This window comes from Cydia fagiglandana, chromosome Z (genome assembly GCF_963556715.1).
Source record: "Cydia fagiglandana chromosome Z, ilCydFagi1.1, whole genome shotgun sequence".
In the NCBI taxonomy this organism is placed as follows: Eukaryota; Metazoa; Arthropoda; class Insecta; order Lepidoptera; family Tortricidae; genus Cydia; species Cydia fagiglandana.
In genome coordinates this window covers 11,629,280-11,653,745 of record NC_085959.1, presented here as the reverse complement: position 1 = coordinate 11,653,745, position 24,466 = coordinate 11,629,280, and the positions used below count along the sequence as shown (strand labels likewise).

General features: G+C 38.4%; 2 protein-coding genes across 4 annotated transcripts in view; one reads left to right on the top strand and one right to left on the bottom strand.

The window, feature by feature from the left end:
- The window catches only part of LOC134678317 (gamma-aminobutyric acid receptor subunit beta), a 555,578-nt gene that overhangs the window by 508,170 nt on the left and 22,942 nt on the right, over window positions 1–24,466 (top strand). The gene's annotated exons all lie outside the window — the stretch shown is intronic.
- The window catches only part of LOC134678315 (homeobox protein araucan-like), a 115,818-nt gene continuing 103,315 nt past the window's right edge, over window positions 11,964–24,466 (bottom strand). For 2 of the 3 annotated variants that reach the window (XM_063536821.1, XM_063536822.1), the window contains exons 5-7: window positions 19,117–19,696; window positions 18,926–18,986; window positions 11,964–14,075 (exon numbers count right to left, since the gene is read on the bottom strand). In XM_063536821.1, the coding sequence (XP_063392891.1) occupies window positions 18,947–18,986; window positions 19,117–19,696 (620 nt within the window). In that variant the 3' untranslated portion in view covers window positions 11,964–14,075; window positions 18,926–18,946. The remainder of the gene's footprint in view (window positions 14,076–18,925; window positions 18,987–19,116; window positions 19,697–24,466) is intronic. The other variant, XM_063536824.1, reaches the window with a different exon arrangement.

Genomic DNA, 24,466 nt, shown 5'->3' with positions numbered 1-24,466 from the left:
ACCTAATATGGAACTGAGGTCAAAACTGTTATTTTACGAGAAAAAGTAGCTACAGATCGATATTACTTTATATCTTGCTACTGCCCTAAATTGTTACGTTGATATGTATTGATATTAGGCAAACTTATCCTTCTTTTGATGCATATAATCTGGATCTGTAGTTGTTTAAATAAAAGTAACAAAATCTATCCCAATTGGCTCCTTAAGTCAATTGAGGGTAGATGAGACGGGTTGGTGTCAGAGTAGCTACGGGTATGACAACCTGAATTTTAAAGTTTGACCTGATGAAACTTAAAGTTAGTTGAAAGGGATTAGGTATGTACGAGTATCTATAGGCCTTGGTAAGGAGTAACTATCAAGAAAAATATAACTTAAATTTTGTTCATTAGGGCCATACTTATTAATAAATTCCAAAAATACTATTATGATGTATTCCGACAAAGAAGGACAGGATATTACATCAGTATGGGACTAGAAAGTAGAAAGCGTCCGAGCATGTTTGAGATTGGAAGAACAATTTGAACATATAATTTTTTGCGCTTACGTACAGGGTAAGTAAGTAAGAAAATATTTTTTCCAGTGTACCTTATGGTTTTTAAGCATGGTAGAGCAGTATTAAGATGAAGACATAAATCATAAATTTATTTGACAAAGTAAATAAAAACTCTACATTTTTAATAGGTAGGTACTTTAGTACCTAAATTAGGTATAATGATAAAAAAAAACAACACAAAAGTATATAAGGCTCTTTGATATCTTCGTAACGTCATGCATGTAGTCGTAATGTCGCGTGCGAGGACAAGGCCCCACGCTAAAGATAATTCGCACCGGCATGACTAAATCAATTTCCAATCAGATCTTGAAGTTAACGGAAGTTTGAACCCTCAGAGGCGTGTAGGAATGCCTGATTGATTCCCGACTCCCACCGTGAAAGTATGTCTGAAGTTGGGCCAGATTCAACTTCAGGCAGATCCAAGCGGAATTGATAATGAGACACGTCTTTGTTCCGCGTTTTGATTGAGCGCGCGTCTGGGTGCAGAGATAGGCGGGACTATTAAAATTTTTGCATTTAGACTTTCTTAGGTTGTTTTTCGAAAGGTTTGTAGTTTTGTTCAGTAGGGGAGACCGAGGTGAGTTAAAACTGAGGTAGTTTGAAACAACGTACATTTTGAGACATCTTTAACTGACGAGCTGGAAAAAACGTTGTGTAGCCGCGTCCCACCGTCCGCTGGTCCCTCAATATACGTCCATGCCTCAAGATGATTATAAATAGCGCAAAATAAACGTTGTTTCAACTTACCTCTGTTTTAACTCACCTCGGTCTCCTCTAAGCTTCGTACTTGTGCAGTACTCAGTACACGATTAATAATGGCCCGTGGATTAAGTCATAATAATCCTTTCGGTCAGCGGCATAAGTGAACTCACCTACTCATACTCATAGTACCTTCTTGTGTTTTTGTGTTACTATGCCAGTAGAATTGCGCCATCTATGTCTACTTCTAATTCCATCTACATCTAATTTTATAGATTGGTATTGGTATATATTTCAGTGGAATTTTGTACCTTAATGAAAACAAGGTAGTAAAAATTAATTAGAGGACGTAAAGTACAGGTAATTGATATGCCGGTTTTTCCATTATCGTAAAGTTATACGTACCTAGGTACTTACCTAGGTACACAGCCCGTAGGTTATAAAACTGACCCGAGTGATCCAGAACAATCCTAAACTAAAATACCTATATACCCAAATAATATCTACATGTTATTAATATCACGAACATGTTTTTAAAGCATATACCATGAATAAGTATGAGTATCAATTTAAAGTAATATATAAAAAAAACATCTTATAGGAGTTCGTCGCTTTCTTATTATAGGAATTTATTGTATTACTTGTATTATGATGGTCCTTTAATTTAAGTCGTTTACATTTTTTACTTTATTTTTGTAATCTATATTAAATTAATAATTTCATGTCGGTTAAATGGCTATTGCCTGATATACAACAACGCATCCCCACACGCATGCATATCAGTAAGTAATAGCCAGTGCTACTGGTCTGAACCCAACTATACCTACTGGCTATATTGACGTCTAGATTCCAGGTTCTACGTTGACTCTGTGACCTAAACTGTATTTATTCATTACTTGTCCTATCATGTAAACAAACACTTCTCGAAGACATTATCACACTTTTCTCTGGAATTACACAATAATCGTCACTTAAAATATCGTTGTATATGTAAAGAAGCTCACAAAGTATTGAAATTAACCAAATAACTACTGAAAAATATCATTTAGTCATATGATTTTCATCAATAATCAAAGTAACGGATGGATCACATCAAAAACTTCTGACGTTACGATGTCTTGATTGTCTATGAACCGTATTGTTGGAATGACTGTTTGTTTACATGAAAGACACGAAAGGATGATATTCTTTACGTATAGTCGAAAAATCGGTCTGTCTGGTGTTTCCAGGCGGAGGGCTCAAGGAATCCGTGCGGCGCGGCGCGGCGATCGATGCGTCGATAGCTCCGATACCTCCCGACGCATCTGGTAGCCACTAGTTTGTTATCGGTGACAAAACCTATTTATCGAAGTCGACGAGATTTATCGGTTGCTATTCTACTCAATAACATGACGTCTAACACGTTATGTCACTATAAATAATTATCTCGGACATTTAACTGTTATAATTTATTAATATGCTTTCTGTGACACATTTAATGTTTTCATTGGGACAAATTAGACAAATACTGTCGGTGATTTGTTATATCGATGATTATATTAATGAGATGTTTAAATCATCCGATGGAGATACTCATAAATGCTTAATAGAGTCTTAATTCAATTATAGTTTCTCATTTGATTTAAATTTTAAACACGAAAAGTCCGATGATCGATCGCGCACTAGTTAATAAATAACTAGCGGCTCGGGAGTACGACGGTTCTAACCCTCTAATTGCAGAGAAAAGATTGATAACCCGCCCGTAATCACCGCCGATACGGAACATTTGGAAGTGGTTAACATTTTAAACATGCCAAAACCTCATAATAACGCATAAATCAGTACATAAAAATCTGTTTGGTGTTGTAATAAATAAAACAGGAGGTAGGAGCCGATGGCCATGCATACAGCGGGGTCTTACGCAATAGTTTGATTTATTGGTTTCGGCAAGGTGCAAGGAATTCTAACGGCCCGGCCGGCCCTCCGAGCGTGATAGAATTTTGCCTTTGCAATTTCCTCATATATGTGAAAAACTATTCGCAGCCCGCGGTGATAAATGGTGGGGCACCTATGAATAAATTTGCCTGTCGGTATAATGCGGAAATCTGGAGTGATTAGGTCTGGCGGCAGGTGTGGGCCAGCTGAGGGCCATCTTCTTAATCGCTCATTTTGTACTCGGCCATGTAGCTTTACTGACGCTTCACCTTTAGAAGGTGGGGTTGGCAATTATTTCTTTAACAATATTTATTACTTCTGTGTTGTTTAACCGAAAACAACATTTATTTGCAAAATGTTTATATATATATGTTTATTAGGTATTTGTGATATGTGTAGATACCTCCTTATTTGATTCTGTATTTGACTAAGCTAAGAGCACTATGGTCCCCGACATCGCTTGGAATCAGGTTTGAAGCTCAGAAAGACGCAGCAGCTCTGCTTCTAGAATCCATGTCCTCTGGTGAAGAAAAATTAAATATTTAGTGGCGATGTGGCGACATCTAACTGGAGCAGTTGCGATGTTTGCACCTTTATCATCTATCGTGTCATCTATCACTGTCACATTTTACATAAGTACCTAGTGTAGAAAATGACTGCCATAAAAGCCTGACCAACTTAGGCGATCAAAATTACGACCGGCCGTTTTAGGGGTTCTTTGGGAAGGCATGTCTAGTTGTGGTCATTCGGCTGATATGATGATGGTGAAGCTTTTGTTTAATCTTTGCCAGTTCCATTCCTATATCAGTCACCAAGCCAAGAAGGACTATTGTAAAGTAGGTAAGCACTTAAACAATAATCTGCTCCTATCGGTTCAACTGGGTTTCGTCTTTTTGAAAAATCAAGTAAAATATAAAACGTCGAAGAGAACATCTAAAAAAGATTCTTTCAAACTTAATAGAATATATGAATTTTAGCCAAGACCATCTATTGAAGGTTTCGGAAATATAATTTGAACTCCAAATAGGTACCTAGTCATCATTAATCTCTCATTTATCACGGCATTCATCTCCAACCTGCAACGGCAGAAACATACAATGCCAATTAATAAAATATATCACCGACAATGACCCTTTATTCGGCCAATATGTTCCCGATCGCCCACCAATTCGAATTGCCGTGTACACCTAATAAATTTTACAAGCGTATCCGAAAAACCCGTACAATAAGAGCAACTGGATGAGACGAGAACAATAGCGGAATAACATTCAGCGGGCAGTAAACGACGCTGGAATTGGAAATCTAAATATTTATTTGAATTACCCGCTGGGGGCGCCGCTTTGACGATGATACGCGAACGAGCCGAGACCGAGTTGCTACCGTTAAATCTTATACCTAGGTTATGGCAATAAAAAAATGTTTCTTGTTAGGGTTCCGTACCCAGAGGGTAAACCCTATTACTAAGATTCCACTGTCCGTCTGTCTGTCACCAGGCTGTATCTCATGAACCGTGATAGATTTCTGTTGCCGCTATAACAACAAATACCAAAAAAATAAGGAACCCTCGGTGAGCGAGTCCGACTCGCACTTGTCCGGTTTTTTGACCTAGTTAGGTTTGTCAGGCACCTTTTGTCCCTTGGAGCGGAGACCTCCGCAGATAACGAGAATTCATACACTGGTTGTCATGACTGACTTGTCTAAAAATACATTCTACAAAGCGATTAATTTTGTATCCTGACAGTCTTTCATTGAATATAATATTGCTTATAAAAAAAACACAAAGCGATTAATGTCATTAGATATTTTTTTATATATACCACTTGATAACTTGTAGAAATAAAATTATGCAGATAATAAATTATTTGGGACGAATAATTTAAACAATTTGGCATAAAATGTACTTAACTCGTTTTTATTCAATTTGAGTGTAGTTACGATCAACATATGAAGAACTGTCTAAAGCTTGTATATTTATGAAGGTTAATATACTGCTTTGGGGCTTGTAAACTCTCCGTTGTTTATACTTATTCCATGTACCTACCTAACTGAAGATAATCAGCCGTTGAAATGCTGTTATATCTTCGTCAAGGTCCTTTACGTTAACTCTTCACTTAAGTAATTAAATCACAAAGGAGATTCATTAAGTTGTATGTAGAAAACCTTTTTAATTTTGTTTTTACCTATTACGGATTATTTAAACTAATCTAATAATCTTTCTGCTTTGGCTTTGATACACAAACACAATCCTTTATTACATTAAATATAGTAAATAAAAAAAAACGCAATATATAAGGAATAAATAAGGAATACATGGTATTCTACCTACGAATGTTCCTGAAATTTACACCGTCCACCGTACACGTCTTGGAATAAACCTAATGCTTAATATGTATGTAATAAATACGATATACTCCTTACGCACTCACTCCTAAATGAAGTTATTGTTAACGTCATTTAACCAATTATCCAATTCCTGCAAAAGATTTATCACATACTTAATTAACAAGAAAAAATAATATAAAATCTTAAGACAAAATGTGCCTGCAAGTGCCATCTGTCGGTGTGTCGTTGCGACTTGAGCTCGCGCCTGCAGCTAAGGCGGAGCGCATCCAAAGTGCACTAGGGATTCACCGCGGCCGTTGCAGATAGTTCTACCTATTTTGAAGAGGCTTCTCTTCGCCTACGCCGCGCGAAAGCCTACGTGGTAACGTCATCTGTATTTTCACAAAAGAAAAACTTTATTGTAGTACTTTACGTTGATGTAGATATTGGAGTATTCACAGAACTGTTACAGTTCTGTATTAATTAATTTGATTAAGATCTCGCGCATATAAGATTTGGTAAGTGCAACGACGTATAGTTCTATGGGAGTAGGTATTAGGTACTTAAATACAGAGCGGCTACCGTAAAAACCGAAATTCGCAAATTGCGGGGATCTTTCTCCTTCACTCCAATGAAGGCGTAATTAGAGTGACAGAGAAAAATCCCCGTAATTGACGATTTTCGGTATTGGCGGTAGCCCTACAGGCGTTAATATTCATAGTATGTTATTAATTTGCACCGTTAAGCTTATCTGTACTGAATCAAAAATAATGTCAGTTTTGTATAGCTTAGCTTTCGATAGTCATGCAGTTCATAGAAAAATAATATCCTCAAAATAATAATTAAACGTTTACGGGTATTTTTATATATTTTCCACATTAGATCACTATTAGGAATTGATATTGCTTAGGATTGTGTAAAAAAATGAATACCTACCTGATTTTAAATACTGTACTAAAATACTTAATATCTAGTAGGTACCTACTAGATATTAAGTATTTTATTTTAGTACATAATTTTATTACTAAGGAAGAGAGAGCCACAGATCTTTATATCTCGGGTTAATTAAATATAGAGTTAAACAAACAGTTTTATTGCGCGCCAATCATGCGCAATCTGTGTAATTTCCCTATGTCGTATATCAGCTTCTAATACGCTTTGTAAAAGCGACAGTATATCGTTGGTAATAGAGCTTAATTCAAAACGAATCAAAACAGGGATGAAATCTCTAAATAGTAAATCTCAATGATGTCTGATCTTCATGCGTGCAATGTAGATATTGAATTCGACGTTATTGTTAAGGGCGTAAGGGCGTATTCATTTATAATTTAGCGCTTTCACTGACTGGGATAAGGCCTATAAAACAGGCGATCGGGTCCCTACGTTATTAGACGTTATTTGTTGTCTATGCTTATTGCTGTTTTACGATCCGTGGACGTTTTATTGCGGTTTCAATTGGCGTAGTGACGGATTTGATTAAGGCGAATAGTGGTGGAATATTCATTATTGCGAGCATAAATCTCTCAACGCTATTCACAGAAAAGCTAGCAGTAAATTACAAATGAAATTTTGTAAGTAGGTCCGGAAATGTCGTACAATATTTAGAAAGACAAAGATGGTTTTAAGTTCATTAATGCTCCCCATAATGAATGATTGCAAATGGCGAAGGTTCTTAAACGAAACAACTAAAATAATATTAAATATCTGTATCAAAATTTCATGGTAATTACCTACTTAAGCTGTTTTAAATAATAATAACTACGCTAAAAAAATCTAAACAGGCGGTTCACTGCAATATTATCTTTCAGATAATATTGAAAATCCTATATTTCAGAAAATATTAGAAAATCTCACACATAACTATGAAATACTTACCAAATTATCGGCAGTTTTGCTGTCTCATTTGAATGTCCTCCTGAGCTCTTTGTACTCTACCTAAGGTTTTGTGACTCGGCCTGCCATCATGTTTCCCTGAATCGGGCTTTCTGGCAGTAGATTTGTAAAAAAGAAGAACGCTAAAGTAATCAGTGTTTCAGCTCTCATTTTTTTGTTTTTCCGCATACTATAGTTAGGAATACTATAATTAGTTACATTTTGAATTTGGTAATGTTTCGTTATCGTTGTGGGCAATTTCGCATTGGAGCCTAAAATATTGAAGCAGGTTGGTTTTAATTACGAGGATTTATTTATTTTAATGGACTTATTGCCTCCATTTACATCCAAATGCAATGATAAATGCAATGATCATGTTCGGTCGTGTTTGAGAGCGGCTGGCGCCATTCAGTCACTGTTAATAAATAAAAACCGGCCAAGTGCGAGTCGGACTCGCGCACGAAGGGTTCCGCGTCATTACGCAAAAAACACAAAAAAATTACGTTTCTTGTATAGGTGCCACTTAAATATTTATTTTATTTTATTTTTAGTAAAGTTTTGTTGTTATAGCTGCAACAGAAATACATCATCTGCGAAGATATCAACTATCTAGCTATCACGGTTCTCTAGTTACAGCCTGGTGACAGACAGACAGACGGACAGTGGAGTCTTAGTAATAGGGTCCCCTTTTTACCCTTTGGGTACGGAACCCTAAAAACGCCCATTCAATCCAGGTCAATCCCAACAAAAAGAAACAAGAACGGACATACGACTCGATTCGCATAAAATTTATTATTAAAACAATATTTAGTTAACGAAAACGCTCTTAATTAAGCTCGATTTTAATTACTATAATTACTTAAACCAAATGCCTATATCGAGTGGCACTCTTAAAGTTAAAAAAACGTTCTTTTATTACGTTTTAAGCATTGTTTAAGAGTTAAAAGAGGGGAGGACCCTCCCGGTCGACTTTTACCTTCTCATTATCGACTTTTTTTCCCCATTTTGTTTGTAAATTCTTAAAGATTCAGACGTTTACTGGTTAACTGATTCAGGGCTGGTTGAAACGTGGCTCGTTATAAAACTGAGCTTTATAATACATATTTAATAGAATAAAGTGTTAACCGTTGTAGTCTGTTGAATAAACCCTGTAGCGGCCGGGGTAAATATTTCCACGAAATTGAGAAAAATAACTGGCGTAGGTTGATTTGTAGTACTTTTGTTGTGGTACAGTTTTTATAACGCAAGCTTTATGTACCTAAGGGTGTAACCATACAACTATATATTTTCCTGAACCTAAACAATGTCTACCTACAGGCACCTGGCGCGATAGCAGAGGACGCTGGTTCGATTCCAGCCTGGGGCACTGGAGGCCTTGGTCACTTTTGCTTAGTATATGACATTTATTTCTGTTTATAATTTATATAGAAGTGTTTCTACTTTAAATAAAAACAAAATAAAATATTTTCTGAATATTATTTAATTTGTTCTATAATACTTCTAATAGTACTTAATGTCTATTACCTACGCCAATTTGTAACAAGGTGTAACAAAAATAGTTGAGGGCATATTTGGTATCGTGTTCTGATCTATTAGGTACCTACCGTGACGCTTAAGTTTAACCTATAAGTACGTCATAGTCGACACCAGGTCCAGAATTAAAATTTGATATTTTGGTAAAGCTCATACCATATCGTAAATCGTATATTTTAAGAAAACTACCAGAGTTGTTCATAGAAATCAGCCATCTTTAAAAAAAAATATTTCGACTGACATTGTTGCATCTCCTAAGTGTTTTGTTTTATCATTAGCTACCTAATCCTGTGTAGGGTTGCCAGATCGAAAGGCGCTATTATCGGGAAACAATGTAAATTTTACGGGATTTTGGGACTTAAGTCGGGGGAAAAAAAATACATTCAAATTAAAGTAATTGTACTAAAAACAACGATATTTTACATTATTGGCACTACGTCAGCTCGCTCGCTCGACGCCAGTTCGGAACTTGAAATTATTGTTTTACAACGTGAAGCTGTTTTTCGGGACAGTTTACACTTTGTCGGGAATCGGGAACACATGCTAAAAATCGGGAGAATTCCGCCAAATCCCGACCATCTGGCAACCCTATCTGCTTCTGTGATGGTGAGAATAGAAGATTGAGCTATAGTGAATCCAAGCGGGAAAAATGCAATTTATGAGTTTAATACAGGTACAGCATTGGATTTCTTTCACTCACTTCACTTTCATTTCACTCATAACACAAAGTGATCGTCTACAGAGGTGTTAGATACTTACTAGGTACATTATAAATGATTAGATACAATAAAAAAGGAAGATATTCTACAGCTAAATACTGATTCCACCTTATATTACATAATTAAGGCACTGAGAAAGGTATCTTGCTAGAATCTGGAGCAGCCCTACTATTAAAATACCTTATCCAATAAAACCAATACTTACTGCAGGAGTGCCTAGTATTCCTGTAGTACCTAGCTACCTACAGGTTGCAGAACTGAGGAAGCACTATTGGCTGTTACCTGCAGGGGTATCATAGCATGTCAATACCTAGAGGAAATCCTTGTACAGTGGGTCAGCAACGCCCTGATCCTTTGGAGGTGCAAGCGTTCATAATTATATAACAACAGGTAACGGTGACCGGCTGACAGGCTGTACGATTGTTTGCCACCATCAATTTCGTGTAGTTGAAATGTATATCATCTTTTTTTTTGCGTTTTCTGTCATTAAAGGCCAGGGGGCCGATTTTTCATATTCTACCACTCGATTTCGTGTATTTCGTCAAATGATATCTCCACTACTAGGCGTTTAAATTCTAATAAAAGAATTGAAATCGAGTGGTCAATACCACTAGATTCCAAATTTCGATCGCTCGTAAATCAAAAATTCGAAAATCAGGCCCCAGAGCCAAAATAGCAGAAAGTCACGTGTGTAACACATCGCTATTATCGCTACTTTTGTGATAGAAGTCAACCGAGGTTAAATTTTGACTGGGCTGGGAGAAGTATCGATTGGATATATTTGAAAGTATCATCGTGACATTGTTACTTGTCATTACAACCAGAATTTACCAGACGGGTATGTGGTATGGCTATAGCAACGTCACCTTTTTTGGGTTAAATTTGTCGCTAGTCAAGTCACTAGTCCTGACCCTGCTATATTTAAATGCCTATTTATTCGTTTTGTTAATCTATCTAGCTAATTCGTGATATCATACGATGTACATACTTACCTACTCGTATCTCACAGCTATGTAATAATAACCATTACAGTACATATGGTACTACTTTACCGCACTAGTGCGATAATTAGCACGTTACGTAACTATATCGAAAATTTAAAGGGATATATGTACTGTAAAACATTGTACGATACATGTGCTATTTAATAGGTAATTCGCAACTCGTGTCGATTTAAAACACTCCCTTCAGTCGTTTTTTAATTTATCGCCATTTGTTTCGAACTTCTTAAGTTTCGCACTTGTATCGTTATGTAAGTACTACATATATTGTGTCTTTATAACCCGAGCTACCAATTCCATCGCGAAAGAGAAATTATTTGTGACGTTTTATTTAGATAGGTAACCTATGTAGGTTTGCACTCTAATTAAATTAGAATAATGTGATAATTTTGTAAACTAAGTATATTTCTTACGAACATACTTCAAAGGCATTGCAAGGATTTCATGGTTCAAAATGGGCCTCAGCCGAGTCATGGATTTATCTCAACTAACATTTCTTTGACTAATTAAAATAATTAATAAATATAACTACGCATTTATTAATTGTGACATTATAGAGTGACAGATGAAATTCATTGCACTATTGGATGCTGAAGCTTCAATGGAAATTAATTAATTAATAAAAAATAATTTTGTCACAAAAATGGGCATGTCTATTTAGCTCAAAATGTATGAAATTACGTTATGTGATTATTACAACGATCCGATACGTGTAGAAAGCAACTTCATCCTAAGGCCAAAATACCTACCGACGCAGTTTCTGAAAAAAAAACTGACAATATTTGCGAGTGAGCCTAAACTCGATAGGGTTTTTTTTTAATTTACGGAATTCGAATCAAACGAGTGTGATCGATAAGTTGATAAGTCACTAAACTTAGAAGGTTACGAAGATATACTAACTTACAGCTCTATAGGATAACTGATTTAAACCTTGATATTTAACAAAGATATTCTTGCAGTCAAATTTTGAAAATAGATTACTTTTAATTTTTTATAAATTTTTCAAAAAAAGTTTAGTTCCGCTTGAGGAGTAGAACCTACCCGACCAGTTAAATCCCCAAGCCTAGGGACTCCCTGCAATCCATGGTAAAATATTCACAGTTCTCGAAAGTTTCGGACAGTGAAGCAAAATTATTAGGGTGTCTGCTCGTTTGTAGTCCTGCCGAATTGTGCGAAGCCATCAGTGGCGGGGACAATCATATTTTAAGTAAATCGGATGTAATCTTTTCATTTCTTCATAAGCCATAGGAAAATCGCCCGTCAGTCAATCGGGTTCTATGAACGTCCGCGCCACTCGTTTATACATGACAAGCTACTGCGAATCGAGCGAAAAAAAATAAAAATTTCACATTTGAAATAAAGATTTAATTACAATCATTACATAATGTTACTCATAATAATAATTAATAGGTATATAATATTCTATAAATAACTATATAGAACATTTAATATTAAGCGAATGTATTCGATTTGGTCACGTTGAAATTTGTTTACTATCTGCGTTGTTCCGTTTAGACGTAAGCCTTCGAAATAACTTGAAATAATGTCAGTGACCCTTCAACGTCCGTGCTACAAAATCAAATACGTCCATTTTATCCCCTTTACATTAAGAAGTAGCTCGATGCATAAAACACTGAACTCAACGAATAATAATATGACTTTTAGAAAACGATAAGAGTGAAGGGTCTTGAGGAATGTGCACTTTATACATCGAGTTAATTCGTCGTTTGCGTCGATTCACTCGGGACATTAAAAACGCTTGCAGATTGGTATAATGCATGCTGTTGAAAATTCAATTTCATAGGTATCTGATGTCAGTCATGTCCATCGCAGTGGTTTTATCTTCTTGCAAAAATACTACATAGATTTTACTTTATAACATTTATAAACATTAATACCTTTTGCTCTGATTTGATTTCTTAATTGACTAAATCCAAATTGAAGGTTGCAAAAGATGAAGCGCCTTTCGTTATATCGTCTAGCCACCCAGAGACCTATAAAAAGGTCTCCTGTGCCATTCTAATTTGAATCTCTGTTTTGACAAATCAAAATTCATTTTTTCTTGGCAAGGTTTGACGTCTGGGCGGGTAGAGGTTGAACCTGGGCCTCGTTTTGTAACGGCTTGTAACTTGTATAGTAATTGGATGCTTGTACATAATAAAATAAGGAAAAAAGATTGAGAAAGGCTTGTATTAGGTATTATCTAACTGCTGCTCTTTCAGGCTTTCATGAAACGGGCCCTGTTCGTGAAATAGGTGCAATAGCTTGCTATTGGAATAGCATGACTGCTTAAAAATGCTTAGTATTCGTCATTTGTGAATGCAACATAGAACACGTATATTAGTAAAATTGATTTTCATTTTACAGCGACGTTCATTAAACGTGCGCGTCACGCCTGCGACGCGGGACTCGTAAGTGAATGTGACTATCACACAATCGATTGGTCATCAGATAACTCATTCATTAATCTCAACTCATTTTAACTTTAAAACGGACGATTACAATTTGAATACAACACACATTACGCTGCCCGAAGATCCCTAGTGACCGCAAACAATATTTAAAAAATGAACCGTTATTCTGAATATATTTACAAGGTATACTAATAATACTTTTAAACAATATTTATAAAGATCATTCCGAGTGTCATCAACAACATCGAAAGTGGCGAAAACATACTAATTACTTTGTACACTTTTTGAGAAACTTAAAATAGAAAATCTACAAAACATTTTATATACAAGGGCAACAACAATAACCGAACCGATGGTTGTTTATCGATTATTCATATAGTTCTTTTTAACAAAAATAAACAATAGTTTACGATATAGGGTACGAAACCAAACTATGCTTCCCTTACTGCCTACGTACTGAGCGTACTCTATCTTATGAACTAGTAAAAGTACTGTCTGGCACCTGAACTAATCAATAACTTATTGCTTTGAAATTACATTTAGACAAATGAAAGTTGGAAGAACTTAGTAAAACAACAGTACCAGCGCCGGCCACACCCAAGCCACAAGTTACACGCCGAGCCGCGGCGCCGAGCCTTGCAAATATACAAATAATTTACTTATATTTCCATAATACTCTTAAATCTATAAAAATACTGAGCAATATTGATTTCGTACAGGGATTCGTTTTAAGTACAAAGTAGGACGAAAGTCGACAAACCTCGATCAGAACTCAAGTACAGATAACAAAATTACAATATCATAAGATACCTACAATTCTGTGCATTTAGGGATTCGAAGTACACCATTCAATGTAATTACATATCAATGCACCAAACAAATAGATTACAAATGACAATGGGTCGACGACCATCATTCATATTTGAGCCTAAGGAAGGGCGTGCTTTTCATAGTGTCCTAATCGCCATGACGTGACGTCACGGACTGAAACACTGAACACTGCCCAGAGTCCGAGACGCGGCGCAGCGACCCACTTCACTTGCTTTACCTGAAACAACAACAGGAAACACAAATTAATAAGCACACTCCGGCCACGCCAACATATTCATCCATACAAAAAACGTAGCTTTAAAAGAATAGCGGTATTTAAATTAACAAAAAAAAAGGTTCCGATAGCCGTTTCGATTCTATCGCGGTGTCGTCCGAGCCGGCCCGCCGCTGCGTTCACACATATCAACCAAAAAAGAAAAAATCTAAAGCAATCGAGATGAGGTGACGAAACGTTCAGTCTCATTATCTGAGAATTTATTAACGAATCGCCCGGACCGGAAAACCGAAATGTGAAAGAAATAAAAATTCGACCTCGGCTGCGGTCATCTAAGGTTTGTACGGCGTCAATGAAAAAAGAAGTCAAACGGGTTGTCCGCGACCTGGGCCTGAATGAAGCGGAGAGGACCCGAGTGAGGTTTAAGAGATAAGGGGAAAGATTGGAGGTTAAAAAAAAAGTAAAGCGGCTTTAATGCGAAGGTAGTGTTGTGAATGAAGAGGATCCATTGAGATTCCGCGCCCACGCGCGCTATCGGCGAGCGCGGCGCGGGCGTGCGGTCGGTGCACGGCAGCGCCGCTGACGCCGCCATAAACAATACTTATTGTACCTATTACATTAACGTTTTTTGTCTTAGACGGAACAATTCCAACGCTGTTTTATTTAAATTAGGTGTAGTGAATGGAATTAGAGCTGGGTGTGTCGTGGATTAAATCCGTATGGATGATTTACTTCCTACTAACTGATGAATAATGCATGCCGAAACTGACATTATACATATTATGTTTGTTTAAGCGTCAGTGTCCATTAACATGGCTTACGAGCTGTGCTGTGAGTCTCATCTTTTAGAATTCTGTATGATTGAGGTTGTGGCCAAGAAACATGTAATATTGTTTTTATCTTTTAATTTACTTTATCGAATTAAGTATAAAATCTTGACTCGGTAGCCCATTCAGAAGAACAAATAATAACCTTAAACTAAAAGGTAGGTATGTTATTTAAGTCCAAAGCAAAAACTGACGATTTTGCGTTCTTTTTGGGGCTACTTTAAAGGAATGCCGCGATAAGGAGTTATTTTCGCGTCATGGAATTCGCGGGCACAAAAAGGCGTGAAAACCAAAATAATACAAAAGGTTCTAGAAGTGAATTTGTGAGCGTTTGGCTAAAACAAAATTCCTCGCGATGCCGTCCTGTGCGGCGGTGGACGCGACGGGATTTATTGTAATGAGCGCGGATACCGCAGACTCTTCTTAGAAAACCTTTGACGTCTCTTAGAAAAATGCGTCTCTACTCCGAAACTAGACACAAAGACACAATTCAACTTCACACGCTCGCACTTCAACTGCGAATCATATACTTATAGAATCTATTTATTTACTTATGGGTCGTTCTACCGTTTCGTGCCGATTTGGTGTCCGAGCCCACATCAAGCCTTAAAATTATAATTTTTTACATGTGGTTATTTTTAAAAGGTATGTTTATGTGGTACGGAAAATGCGCCAGTTTTGGAATTTAGCTAAACCTAATGATCTATTAAATAAAAATTAAAAACATGCGAAAAATTCATTTCCCTCGACATAAAATGGCGTACCATTGGGTTCAAAAATTTAAAAACACTATTATTTGCAGATAATCCCTACTTTCCATTATTGTTTATAAATAGGCAAATAATCAGTATTATAATGGTACATGGTACGTATTTTTAAAGTTAAATTATCATAGAGAGAACGCACTTTTTTAATTTTGTCACGCGAAAGACTTCATTTTCGCTCTAAAAAATTGCCACTCATGCCAAATCTAAACGCGCCTTTATTCACGAATACCTGTGATTGCTACGTGTTTCTACTACCTTAGTCTACCGCAATACGTCAACGAAGGAGGTTTCGCGCTCTTGATTTACGAGTAATTTTGGTTCTCCTCACCGGAAAGGCACTTTGTCACGGTTACTAGTCATTTCCATCCATTAAGTAATTTGGTGCTATATATTGTAAAAAAAATCACCTTGTTAATAATCGGTTAGCATTTTGGCATATCTTCATTACTTTTACTTGATGACATTCTAGCCTTAAAGACGATAAAGAAATTTAAAAAAACCGTTGAAAGTTCATTCCACTCCAATTCATTCCTCTCCATTTCTCCCAATATTTTCGGGTGAAGGAAATGAACCAGTTTGGAAGGAAATGAACAATAATTTTGTATGACAGATGTGATACCTTTTTATGTTTTTAGCCCACAGCCCAAGAGTTATATGCACACATAGGCTCTCAAATCATAACTCTCATGTTTTGAAACGTATGTATGTCGCATTCTTTCGACTTCGTTAGACCGTTTGACAGAGTTTCAGGGTATAGGTTCTTTCTTACCTATACCCGACACTATGTCATGGGAATCCTGTTGGTTGTGGATATTGCATATAAATAAGCAGATAGGCGCGCAAGCGTAATTAGTCTCTTTTTTCATGGCAAATATTGTAAATATATCGAATAGATACATCATATTTCCAACATTTTATAAATGCGGAACATTTTGGACAGGTGAACCTATTGGAACTTATCTAATGCCTAACTTATCTGCTAATTAACATACTGAAAACTTTTTATAGTCCTGGAATAAAGCTCAAGAGCGAGCCCTCCGAGGGCAGATATTTATGAGGAGGGTCTCACAAAGATCTGCTCCCGGGAGCCTCTTCTTGTGCTAAGTTAAAAATACGGGTTGGCCGTATCAGGGAAATTTCTTGTAACTTTGTAACCGTTTAAAGGCCAAGCTTTACAAAAATCCAGAAAGTTCATGAAACAATGGTTCAACACCATCTAGAACTGGAGAGGAGCGTCCCATTCCCACCCCTTTCTGCGAGTTCCACAAAGAAAGAGCAGGCAGCTCGGAGCGTCCGATTGTGGCGCGCCTTCCTGCAAGGCTGAAAGCCGAGCTTTCGCAGGAGAGTAGACCTTAAATTGTTTCAATGCCGAAATGCAAGCGATGCCGAAAGGCGAGCTCCGCATGAGGTGTTCAAAATTTCTTTTAACTATTGGCAGCGGGCACAATCGTGCGAGGTCAAAGACTGAGCTTCAGTGGAGCTGACCTCAAACAAGAACCAATAGCCGAATGTATTAAAAAGCAAGGCCGACGGCCCGGGGGAGCTTCAGATAGGGGCACATTTCCGTACAAGGCCAAACATCAATCTGTAAGAGTGCAGAACTTTGCTAAGTGAGGCCAAAGGCCGAGATCCGCATAAACGCTGAAAGCCCAGTCCGTCTGATAACGTTGCGCTTCCATAGAAGACCTAACTTGAGAACTAAGAGAGCTTGAAATTTAACCAATGTGATCTCGGACCCTCCTGCGGCTTGACCTTTGCATTTTTCCTCGAAAGTGCGACTTGTTGAGTCTACAACCCTATGGAGTTTGTTATTTATAATAAGTATTTTGATTATTCGGGCGTACTCGGCCCTTGGCCTCTATCCACACAGGGTTTTCATGTTTCGTAGAGTACGCTCTTCGACATCTAACGGCTTTAGAGCTCAACATCGTGTTTGCGGTCCGCTAGTTTGCTTTTTAATACACATTTGTTCGTCTCCAAGCTCTGCTGTCCTGCAGCCTTACTGTGGCCCGCCGTTCCCTTTGAAACGACTTATCATGGTAGTGTCCTAAATCTAATATCTGGCCACTTCATTATTTAAAAAAACAACATCTGCTCTTTACAAAGACGGCTAAGTTACTTTACCTACTAGAAAGTTTAAAATTATGCCGCAGTTCTCTCCCGAATAATATCAAAACTAACGATTGTTTTTTATAGCAATTTCTAGATAATTTAAGCTTTTTTAATTTAATTTATGTAAGCAGTTTTTTACATTACGAATCTCATTATTATATGTTTCTAGTTCTGACAAATAATGAGACCGAAAAGAAATACTGAAACATCGTAAAAAGTATTGTTAAAAAGTAGGTTATTATATGAAACAGGTCAACAGGGTAGATATACTTTTTAAAAGCCAAGCTATTTATGGTTCCATCGTTTAAAATATTATCACTTTGATTTTGACTAATAAAGTTAATTTATATTTAATATAATTTCATTTACTTCTATTCGTGTTTCATTACCTTCCCTTAGTTTTTCATTTCCATCTGTGCCTTCATTGCTTTCCTTATTTGTTTTCCAAAAGTATAACTAGTATATAGGTGCCTTTCTTAAAATAATATACACAATACGTATACCCATCCACAATATCAAAATCTACACTGTAACTTCAAAATAAATAAAATCTCCAAAAAAGTGGCAAATCGGCACGAAACGGTAGAACGACCCTTATATTGAATTTACAAAATTTTTTTGGAGAATATATTATTTACCTAAATAAAGTTCCATTCCAAATGTTTGGTCTCTCAAAAATGTGGAGCAAAATATAGTACAAAACATTTTCTTCCTCATTAATCAAGCAAGGCTTATAGTGTCGTATCACATATTTTAATTCTGTGAACGGCTTTGATTAAAATCTCGCGGAAAATAAATCTAATCAGTCACGTTATGAGTTCAAATGGCAGCTAATTTGGGCAGGTCAGCGTGCGTAGGAGGTACACAGTGCGTCTCGGTGACACTGACAAATGACGCAAGATTGCAATCTCGCCGCCCTCGTGCCGTGTCGCCCTTCCGCCTCGAGTCGACTCCATTGTTTTCAATTACCGACATGACACCCCGGCGCGAGTCTCCGCTACTAAAACCACAACTCTGTTTATGGCTTTCGCGATATCTCCGCCGCGATCATCCATTTACGAGGGCGTACCTCATCTACATCTACCCGGCGCTCGCGACTCCACCGCCGCGGCCGGCGCTCATCAATTTGAATCAATCAGAAACTCACCGCCAGTGGAGCGGTCCGCTTTCAGACGGCCGGCACGAAACCGTTGGGGTGTTGTAGTGAACTGGAATAGGAAACATTCACTCTTTTCACGTGGTGTAGTTAACATCTCATGGGAGTTAATTCACCTACTATTTGTATACCGAGTGTTTAACGTGTGGGTGAGTGAGTTGTACAAGTAAAAAAAAAATCACCTTTTATAAAAGGGCTTGAACGCGGCCGAGCCTTCATTGTGATGGGGCTGGTTGGGCTGATGGTTTGCAGGGTGGTGGTTATTGTGGTAGGGGTCGCGCTGCGGTGATTGTTGGTGGCGCGGGAAGCAGTAGGGCGCACCGCCTCCGCTGCCAAGTGGGTTGGCCACGCTGGGCACTTTCATATTGGGCGGCGTCTGCGGTGGCGTGTCAGTCTGCACATCGGGAAAGGCGGCGGGGTGCACACAGGGGTGCTGCGCGCCGTACTGGCCCGGGAAGCCACCGTACCGGCCGTATGAACCTGTGGCGGGGCTGGCAGCTGCCGTGGCAGGCAGCGCGAACCCGTTGGAGCCGCTGTCTGCGCCGCGCTCGGGCCCCGCTCCGTACGCATGCTGTGGCCATGGCTGCGCCGCTGGCGGCGGCGTCTTGCACGCCGCTGTGTCCGCCAATGACCATATCTTGGGCTTCGACGCCGGTATCGGCACGCCGCAGTCGGATCCCCTTTTCGCCTCTTCTTTGATACCGTAACCCAGCAGCTGGTGGTGCATCCCCTGCAGCAGCTCGTCGCCTTTCCTCTCCTCATCTGTAAAAAAGGACAACAACGATCAAGTTTCACGTTGGACTCGAACGAACGCATTATTGCAATCAGATTAGTCGCAATAGCCCATGCCATCACTAATGCTACAACGATAAAAGGAGCTTAAAGTGTTTATATTCCGTATAAAATCGATGTGATGCGGATTGGAGCGGCGACGTGACCGTTACACCCGGGACGTAAGTTTTAGCTCGTAAGAACCTGCCCTCCCTTCAGAAAAGTCGTGTGAAAATACGTTTGGCGTGCAGTGACCCATTCGTTAAGTGGTTATCCGATTAGCGAAGTGAAAATACCACTTTGGGGCGCGAGCGAGGGCCGCGGGGCGCGCCGCCCGTCGCTCCGTATTTAAGAAGAGCATTTATTTCGCATTTCCCTTGGGCCCCGCGGCTCTCTTACAGTTCGCCGGGACAATTAATGGTCAACGTCGTTCCTTTCTTTCTTTGATTTTTAACAGCGACCCATGTTTACTTTTATAAAGCAAAATCTAAAGACGCTTACTCGTTTTTTTATGAATGTATTTTTACGGTCGCATTTTCCTGCGGGCGGCCTTAAGTAAAATTTGATTACCTATGTAATTTCTTATGTTTCGAGGAAAAATTATAGTTATTGCACAATTACACGTAAATGTTTATTCAACAAAATTTTATAAGGTTTTAGGTATTATCATAATACCATTTCCCGATGTAAAGCGGGTTTCGGGCGGCAAGCCTAATGAAATTCAGAGGCGACGCGGAGGGCGCGACCGCTCGACTCCATTCTCTTTATTCCATTTAATGCTGACTGCTCCTAGCTTTTAAGAGGGGTTATCCGCGTGCCCCTCACTACGGATAAATAGGGACGCCACTGATACTTCGCGCGAAGATATTTATCCGGCAAATTGTTTAAATTTTCATTGTATTAATCTAATAAAAGCCCACAACGACCGGAGATAAGCGAAAATTGGGCGATTTTCATCGTGTTTTATTTTAGCAATATGTTGAACGTTATTTAAGAAGACGCTAGTTAACAAATTGAAAGGGTCGTTTAATGAAAAGGATTTGTTACCTAATTTATTTAAATTTTCTAATGAATAACAGATTTATAGATTTATTATTATTAACTAGCCATCAGTTATTAAAAGAAAAAAAAACTAGGCCTTGATTCATGGAATGTTCTATGAAATCGAGCATGCTTTTACATAACGGCTTACTTCAAATGTTGGTACCTACCTACCAAAATTTCGCCCCTTATACTATGTACCTAAATCCCACGCTGGAAGTAAACTGCAGTAGGTAAGGTAAACCAATACGCGGACCTTATCAATTAGCTAGAGCGAGGCGGTTCAGGTTATCCGTGATAAATATTTATCGAACACTGTATGCGTTCAACGCTGTCCCCAGATATGCAAAATAGATGTATCGAAGTGCACGCCGCGGGAGGCGCGGAAACGCTGCCCGCCGAGTGGTATTTCCCTTTAGTCAGTGCACAGAGTGAGACATTATAAAAACGCGTCTGAGGGGCTCGGCCCTCCACCCTCGCTGCACTTTGCAACTGAGGTCAGTGCAATTTATTACATCTCGCAGCCCACTTGTTTGTATTACTTCTGTAGCTTTCCATTAACGCCACGGATTAATATTTTGTTTGCGATGCGTGTGCTTACGACAAAAATTAACATTTATTGGTGGGGTCCGAAGGCTTTATTCATGAGTGGCTTAGCGCGGGATAGTTCTGGATGTTTGTTTACCGACGACTGAGGGTTGGCGTGTGAAAGCTTCTATATTGGCTTTGTTTGCCGTGACTTAAAATGATATATTACACGTCGCGAACATTGACATTTTAGTAGAACGACTATGCATGTTGAGTGAGAAGCGTTATGGTTTATTTGCTCGGTTGTCGTGCCCGGGGATTTGGCTAAGCGGTATAAAAGTTTCTGTTTTTGTAATATCCTGTAGGGTTTTCGTTGTTTACTCGCAGATTTACTTGTATCGCGTTTTGTTTGGATATTATTCTGTGTGTGTAGGTACATATTAAGAATCACATCTATGCGTGATAAGATTTAAGTAGGTAGGTTATTCTTAGATATACAGTTACAGTGTATAGATATAATTGTAAGAACCCAAAAGTTACTTTTTTATATAATTAAAAATATTCAGAAATCGGGTCACTTTGTATAGAAATCTTGAGTGAAATCGTATCTAAATGTTGCAAGTACGTACAGCAACTGTATCTGATATCCCACAGGCAGAGTAAAGGCAATCATACGCTCGTTGCGCGGGGGGTGCCAGTAATGGCATGTCTGCACTGATACTAACGCAGTTACTTAAAACGCATTAGCCGAGGGTTGCTGGCTGATTCCATCGCGAAGGGTTAGCTAACGAATTTTAACTAATATTTCTAAATACATTATATGGATATATCGAAAATTTTAAGACTATTTACTGATTTTGTTTGTTTTTTTACGCGTGTCTATATACCTATCTTGTTTCTTCTAGGAAAATCTTTCAACTTTGACTTCAGTAATTTTTTTGTGTATGTACCTACTTTGTCTTGTCTTTATACATGTATTTGTATATTTCTTTGACACTCTCTTTTCCCGACTTTGCATCATCAATAACTTTTTTTAAACGAACGAACTACGTATATGTAGGTAAGACATATACTCAATTTAAGTTCGTTAATAGTGACATTATTTTTCCTTTTAACGGCGTATTATTCAAGTGAGGCACTCGGTGGCACTCGGCACTTCGCCGCACTCGGGCACTCCGCAACACTCCGGGCCCCCGCCGGCGCGTGTCGTAATCCCGCACAATGCATCGGTGCCATTGCAATTTACAGGGGACACAAATGCTCAACTGTTTAGAATTGCGCTTTTGTTATTAAGCGAATATATACAGGGTGTATCTGACCTTGGGGCTTTAAATTCAGGGCTCGATTCTACTCGCTAAACTGAGCTACTTTTATTATGGCACCAATCCCGAAAAACCCAAAAAAATTTTTACTTTTTCATACATTTTGGCTGATCAGATGTCGACGTTTTCTATGGAAAAGCCAAAAATTTTTCCCCGATTTTAAGGTTGGTCCCATAGTAAAAGTAGCTCAGTTTAGCGAGCAAAATCAAGCCCTGGCTTTAAAGCCCCATGGTCAGACACACCATGTGTGTAGTTGTAAATTCGGTTTGTTTCTGGCGTGATTCAAAGTTTGACATTATTAGACACTGCTGTTTCGTTTAGAATTATACCCAAAGAGAATTAAATCACTACGAGTTATACCTACAATGTAGGTCAGTTTAAGAACATTAGGACGAACGGTGGAGCAAGTATGTTTTGGAGGAGAGACCCCGGCTAGGCAGAAGAAGTGTAGGCAGACCAACCGCCCGTTGGTCCGATAACATAAAGGAGACTGCGGGACCAGTCTGGATAAGGGAGACTGACAACCGCTCAAAATGGAGAGAGATTGGAGAGGCGTAAGTACCTATGCCCTACAGTGGGTGAACACACGCTGAAGAAGAAGAGAAGAAGAAGGTACTTACTACTTAGCTTGTGGAAATGCGGGTATTAGGTATGTGAACTAAAAACTAAAGGAAGCTTTAGTCGAATTTGAACGGTTGCGAAACATACTAATATTAAATAATTTTACGGTTTAGATTAGTTAAGTGTATGGTGTCCATAGAGAAATAAGCCTTTATGAAAAGAATCTCCTCAAATGTACTTGTATATAAAAGCATAGGGAAATAAATAACCTTAGAGTGTTCACTCCATGCCTACCTTTTACTCATTACCAAAGAGTTAACCTAAGAAAAAATCGTGCCCATAAAGTTAACATTCTGTACCTCTATTTATTTAACATTTATTTACTTGCTTACCTATTCACCCATTATGAAGTTTCTTACTTTCAATATAAGTATATACACGTAATTATTACATTTAGATAACCAATTTTCTAAAGAGGTTACCTTTTTCGGTGTAATAAAATGAAATTCCTAATAAATTTTCTTCTTATAACGTCTATTTTAACAACGCATTTTAGTTGTTTCGAGAGTTCGTCATGTTTGTTGTTGTTATAAACTCAGCCCAATCCAATCTTCAGTGGACCGTTTCACCCCAGTTACACTCGACTTTCTAAACCCGGAGTTGATCCCTATAAAGTGGCAAAACTCATAACTTTTCTCTGTCAACAGCATCCATTTTCTACCGCGTGTCCTTTTATTAACTCCACGCGGATGCAGCGCTCTAAGCCGGTGGTTAGAAGGGCCTATGTGTACTTGGAACACTTATGGTTATACGTCATTTTATGGTTATGGGATGGCATTAAAACCACGAATCGTGCGCTTCTGTCCACAATAGGCGCGTTCATTAGGCGACATACGCCGCGCGTTACCCGTGACACCCCTCCATTACCGCCGCTATGAAAACACTCTCCCGAAACCATCTTTATTGTTACAATGCCCACTTACTTATGTTGTCGACAGCCGAGACTAAAGAGCGGTAGCGTGGGACTTTTGCATCGCTGCTAATGACGACGTATAAACATAAGCACAAACGAAAATGTGGAAAAAGCGACGACAATCCCGTCGAGCCGTATTCAATTGGGACACATTATAAATCTCCGAAACCGTACTTACTTACCTACGTTCCAGCGGAATATCCTCATAAAAGAAACGATCCACGAAGTCGACAAATCCTTTGGCAAGAGCACGAAGTAGGGCAGATCGTTGTACAAGCCGAGCGCGACCTCCGAACGTCGCCCCGTGTTCCGACGAACGGAAGAAACGTTATATGA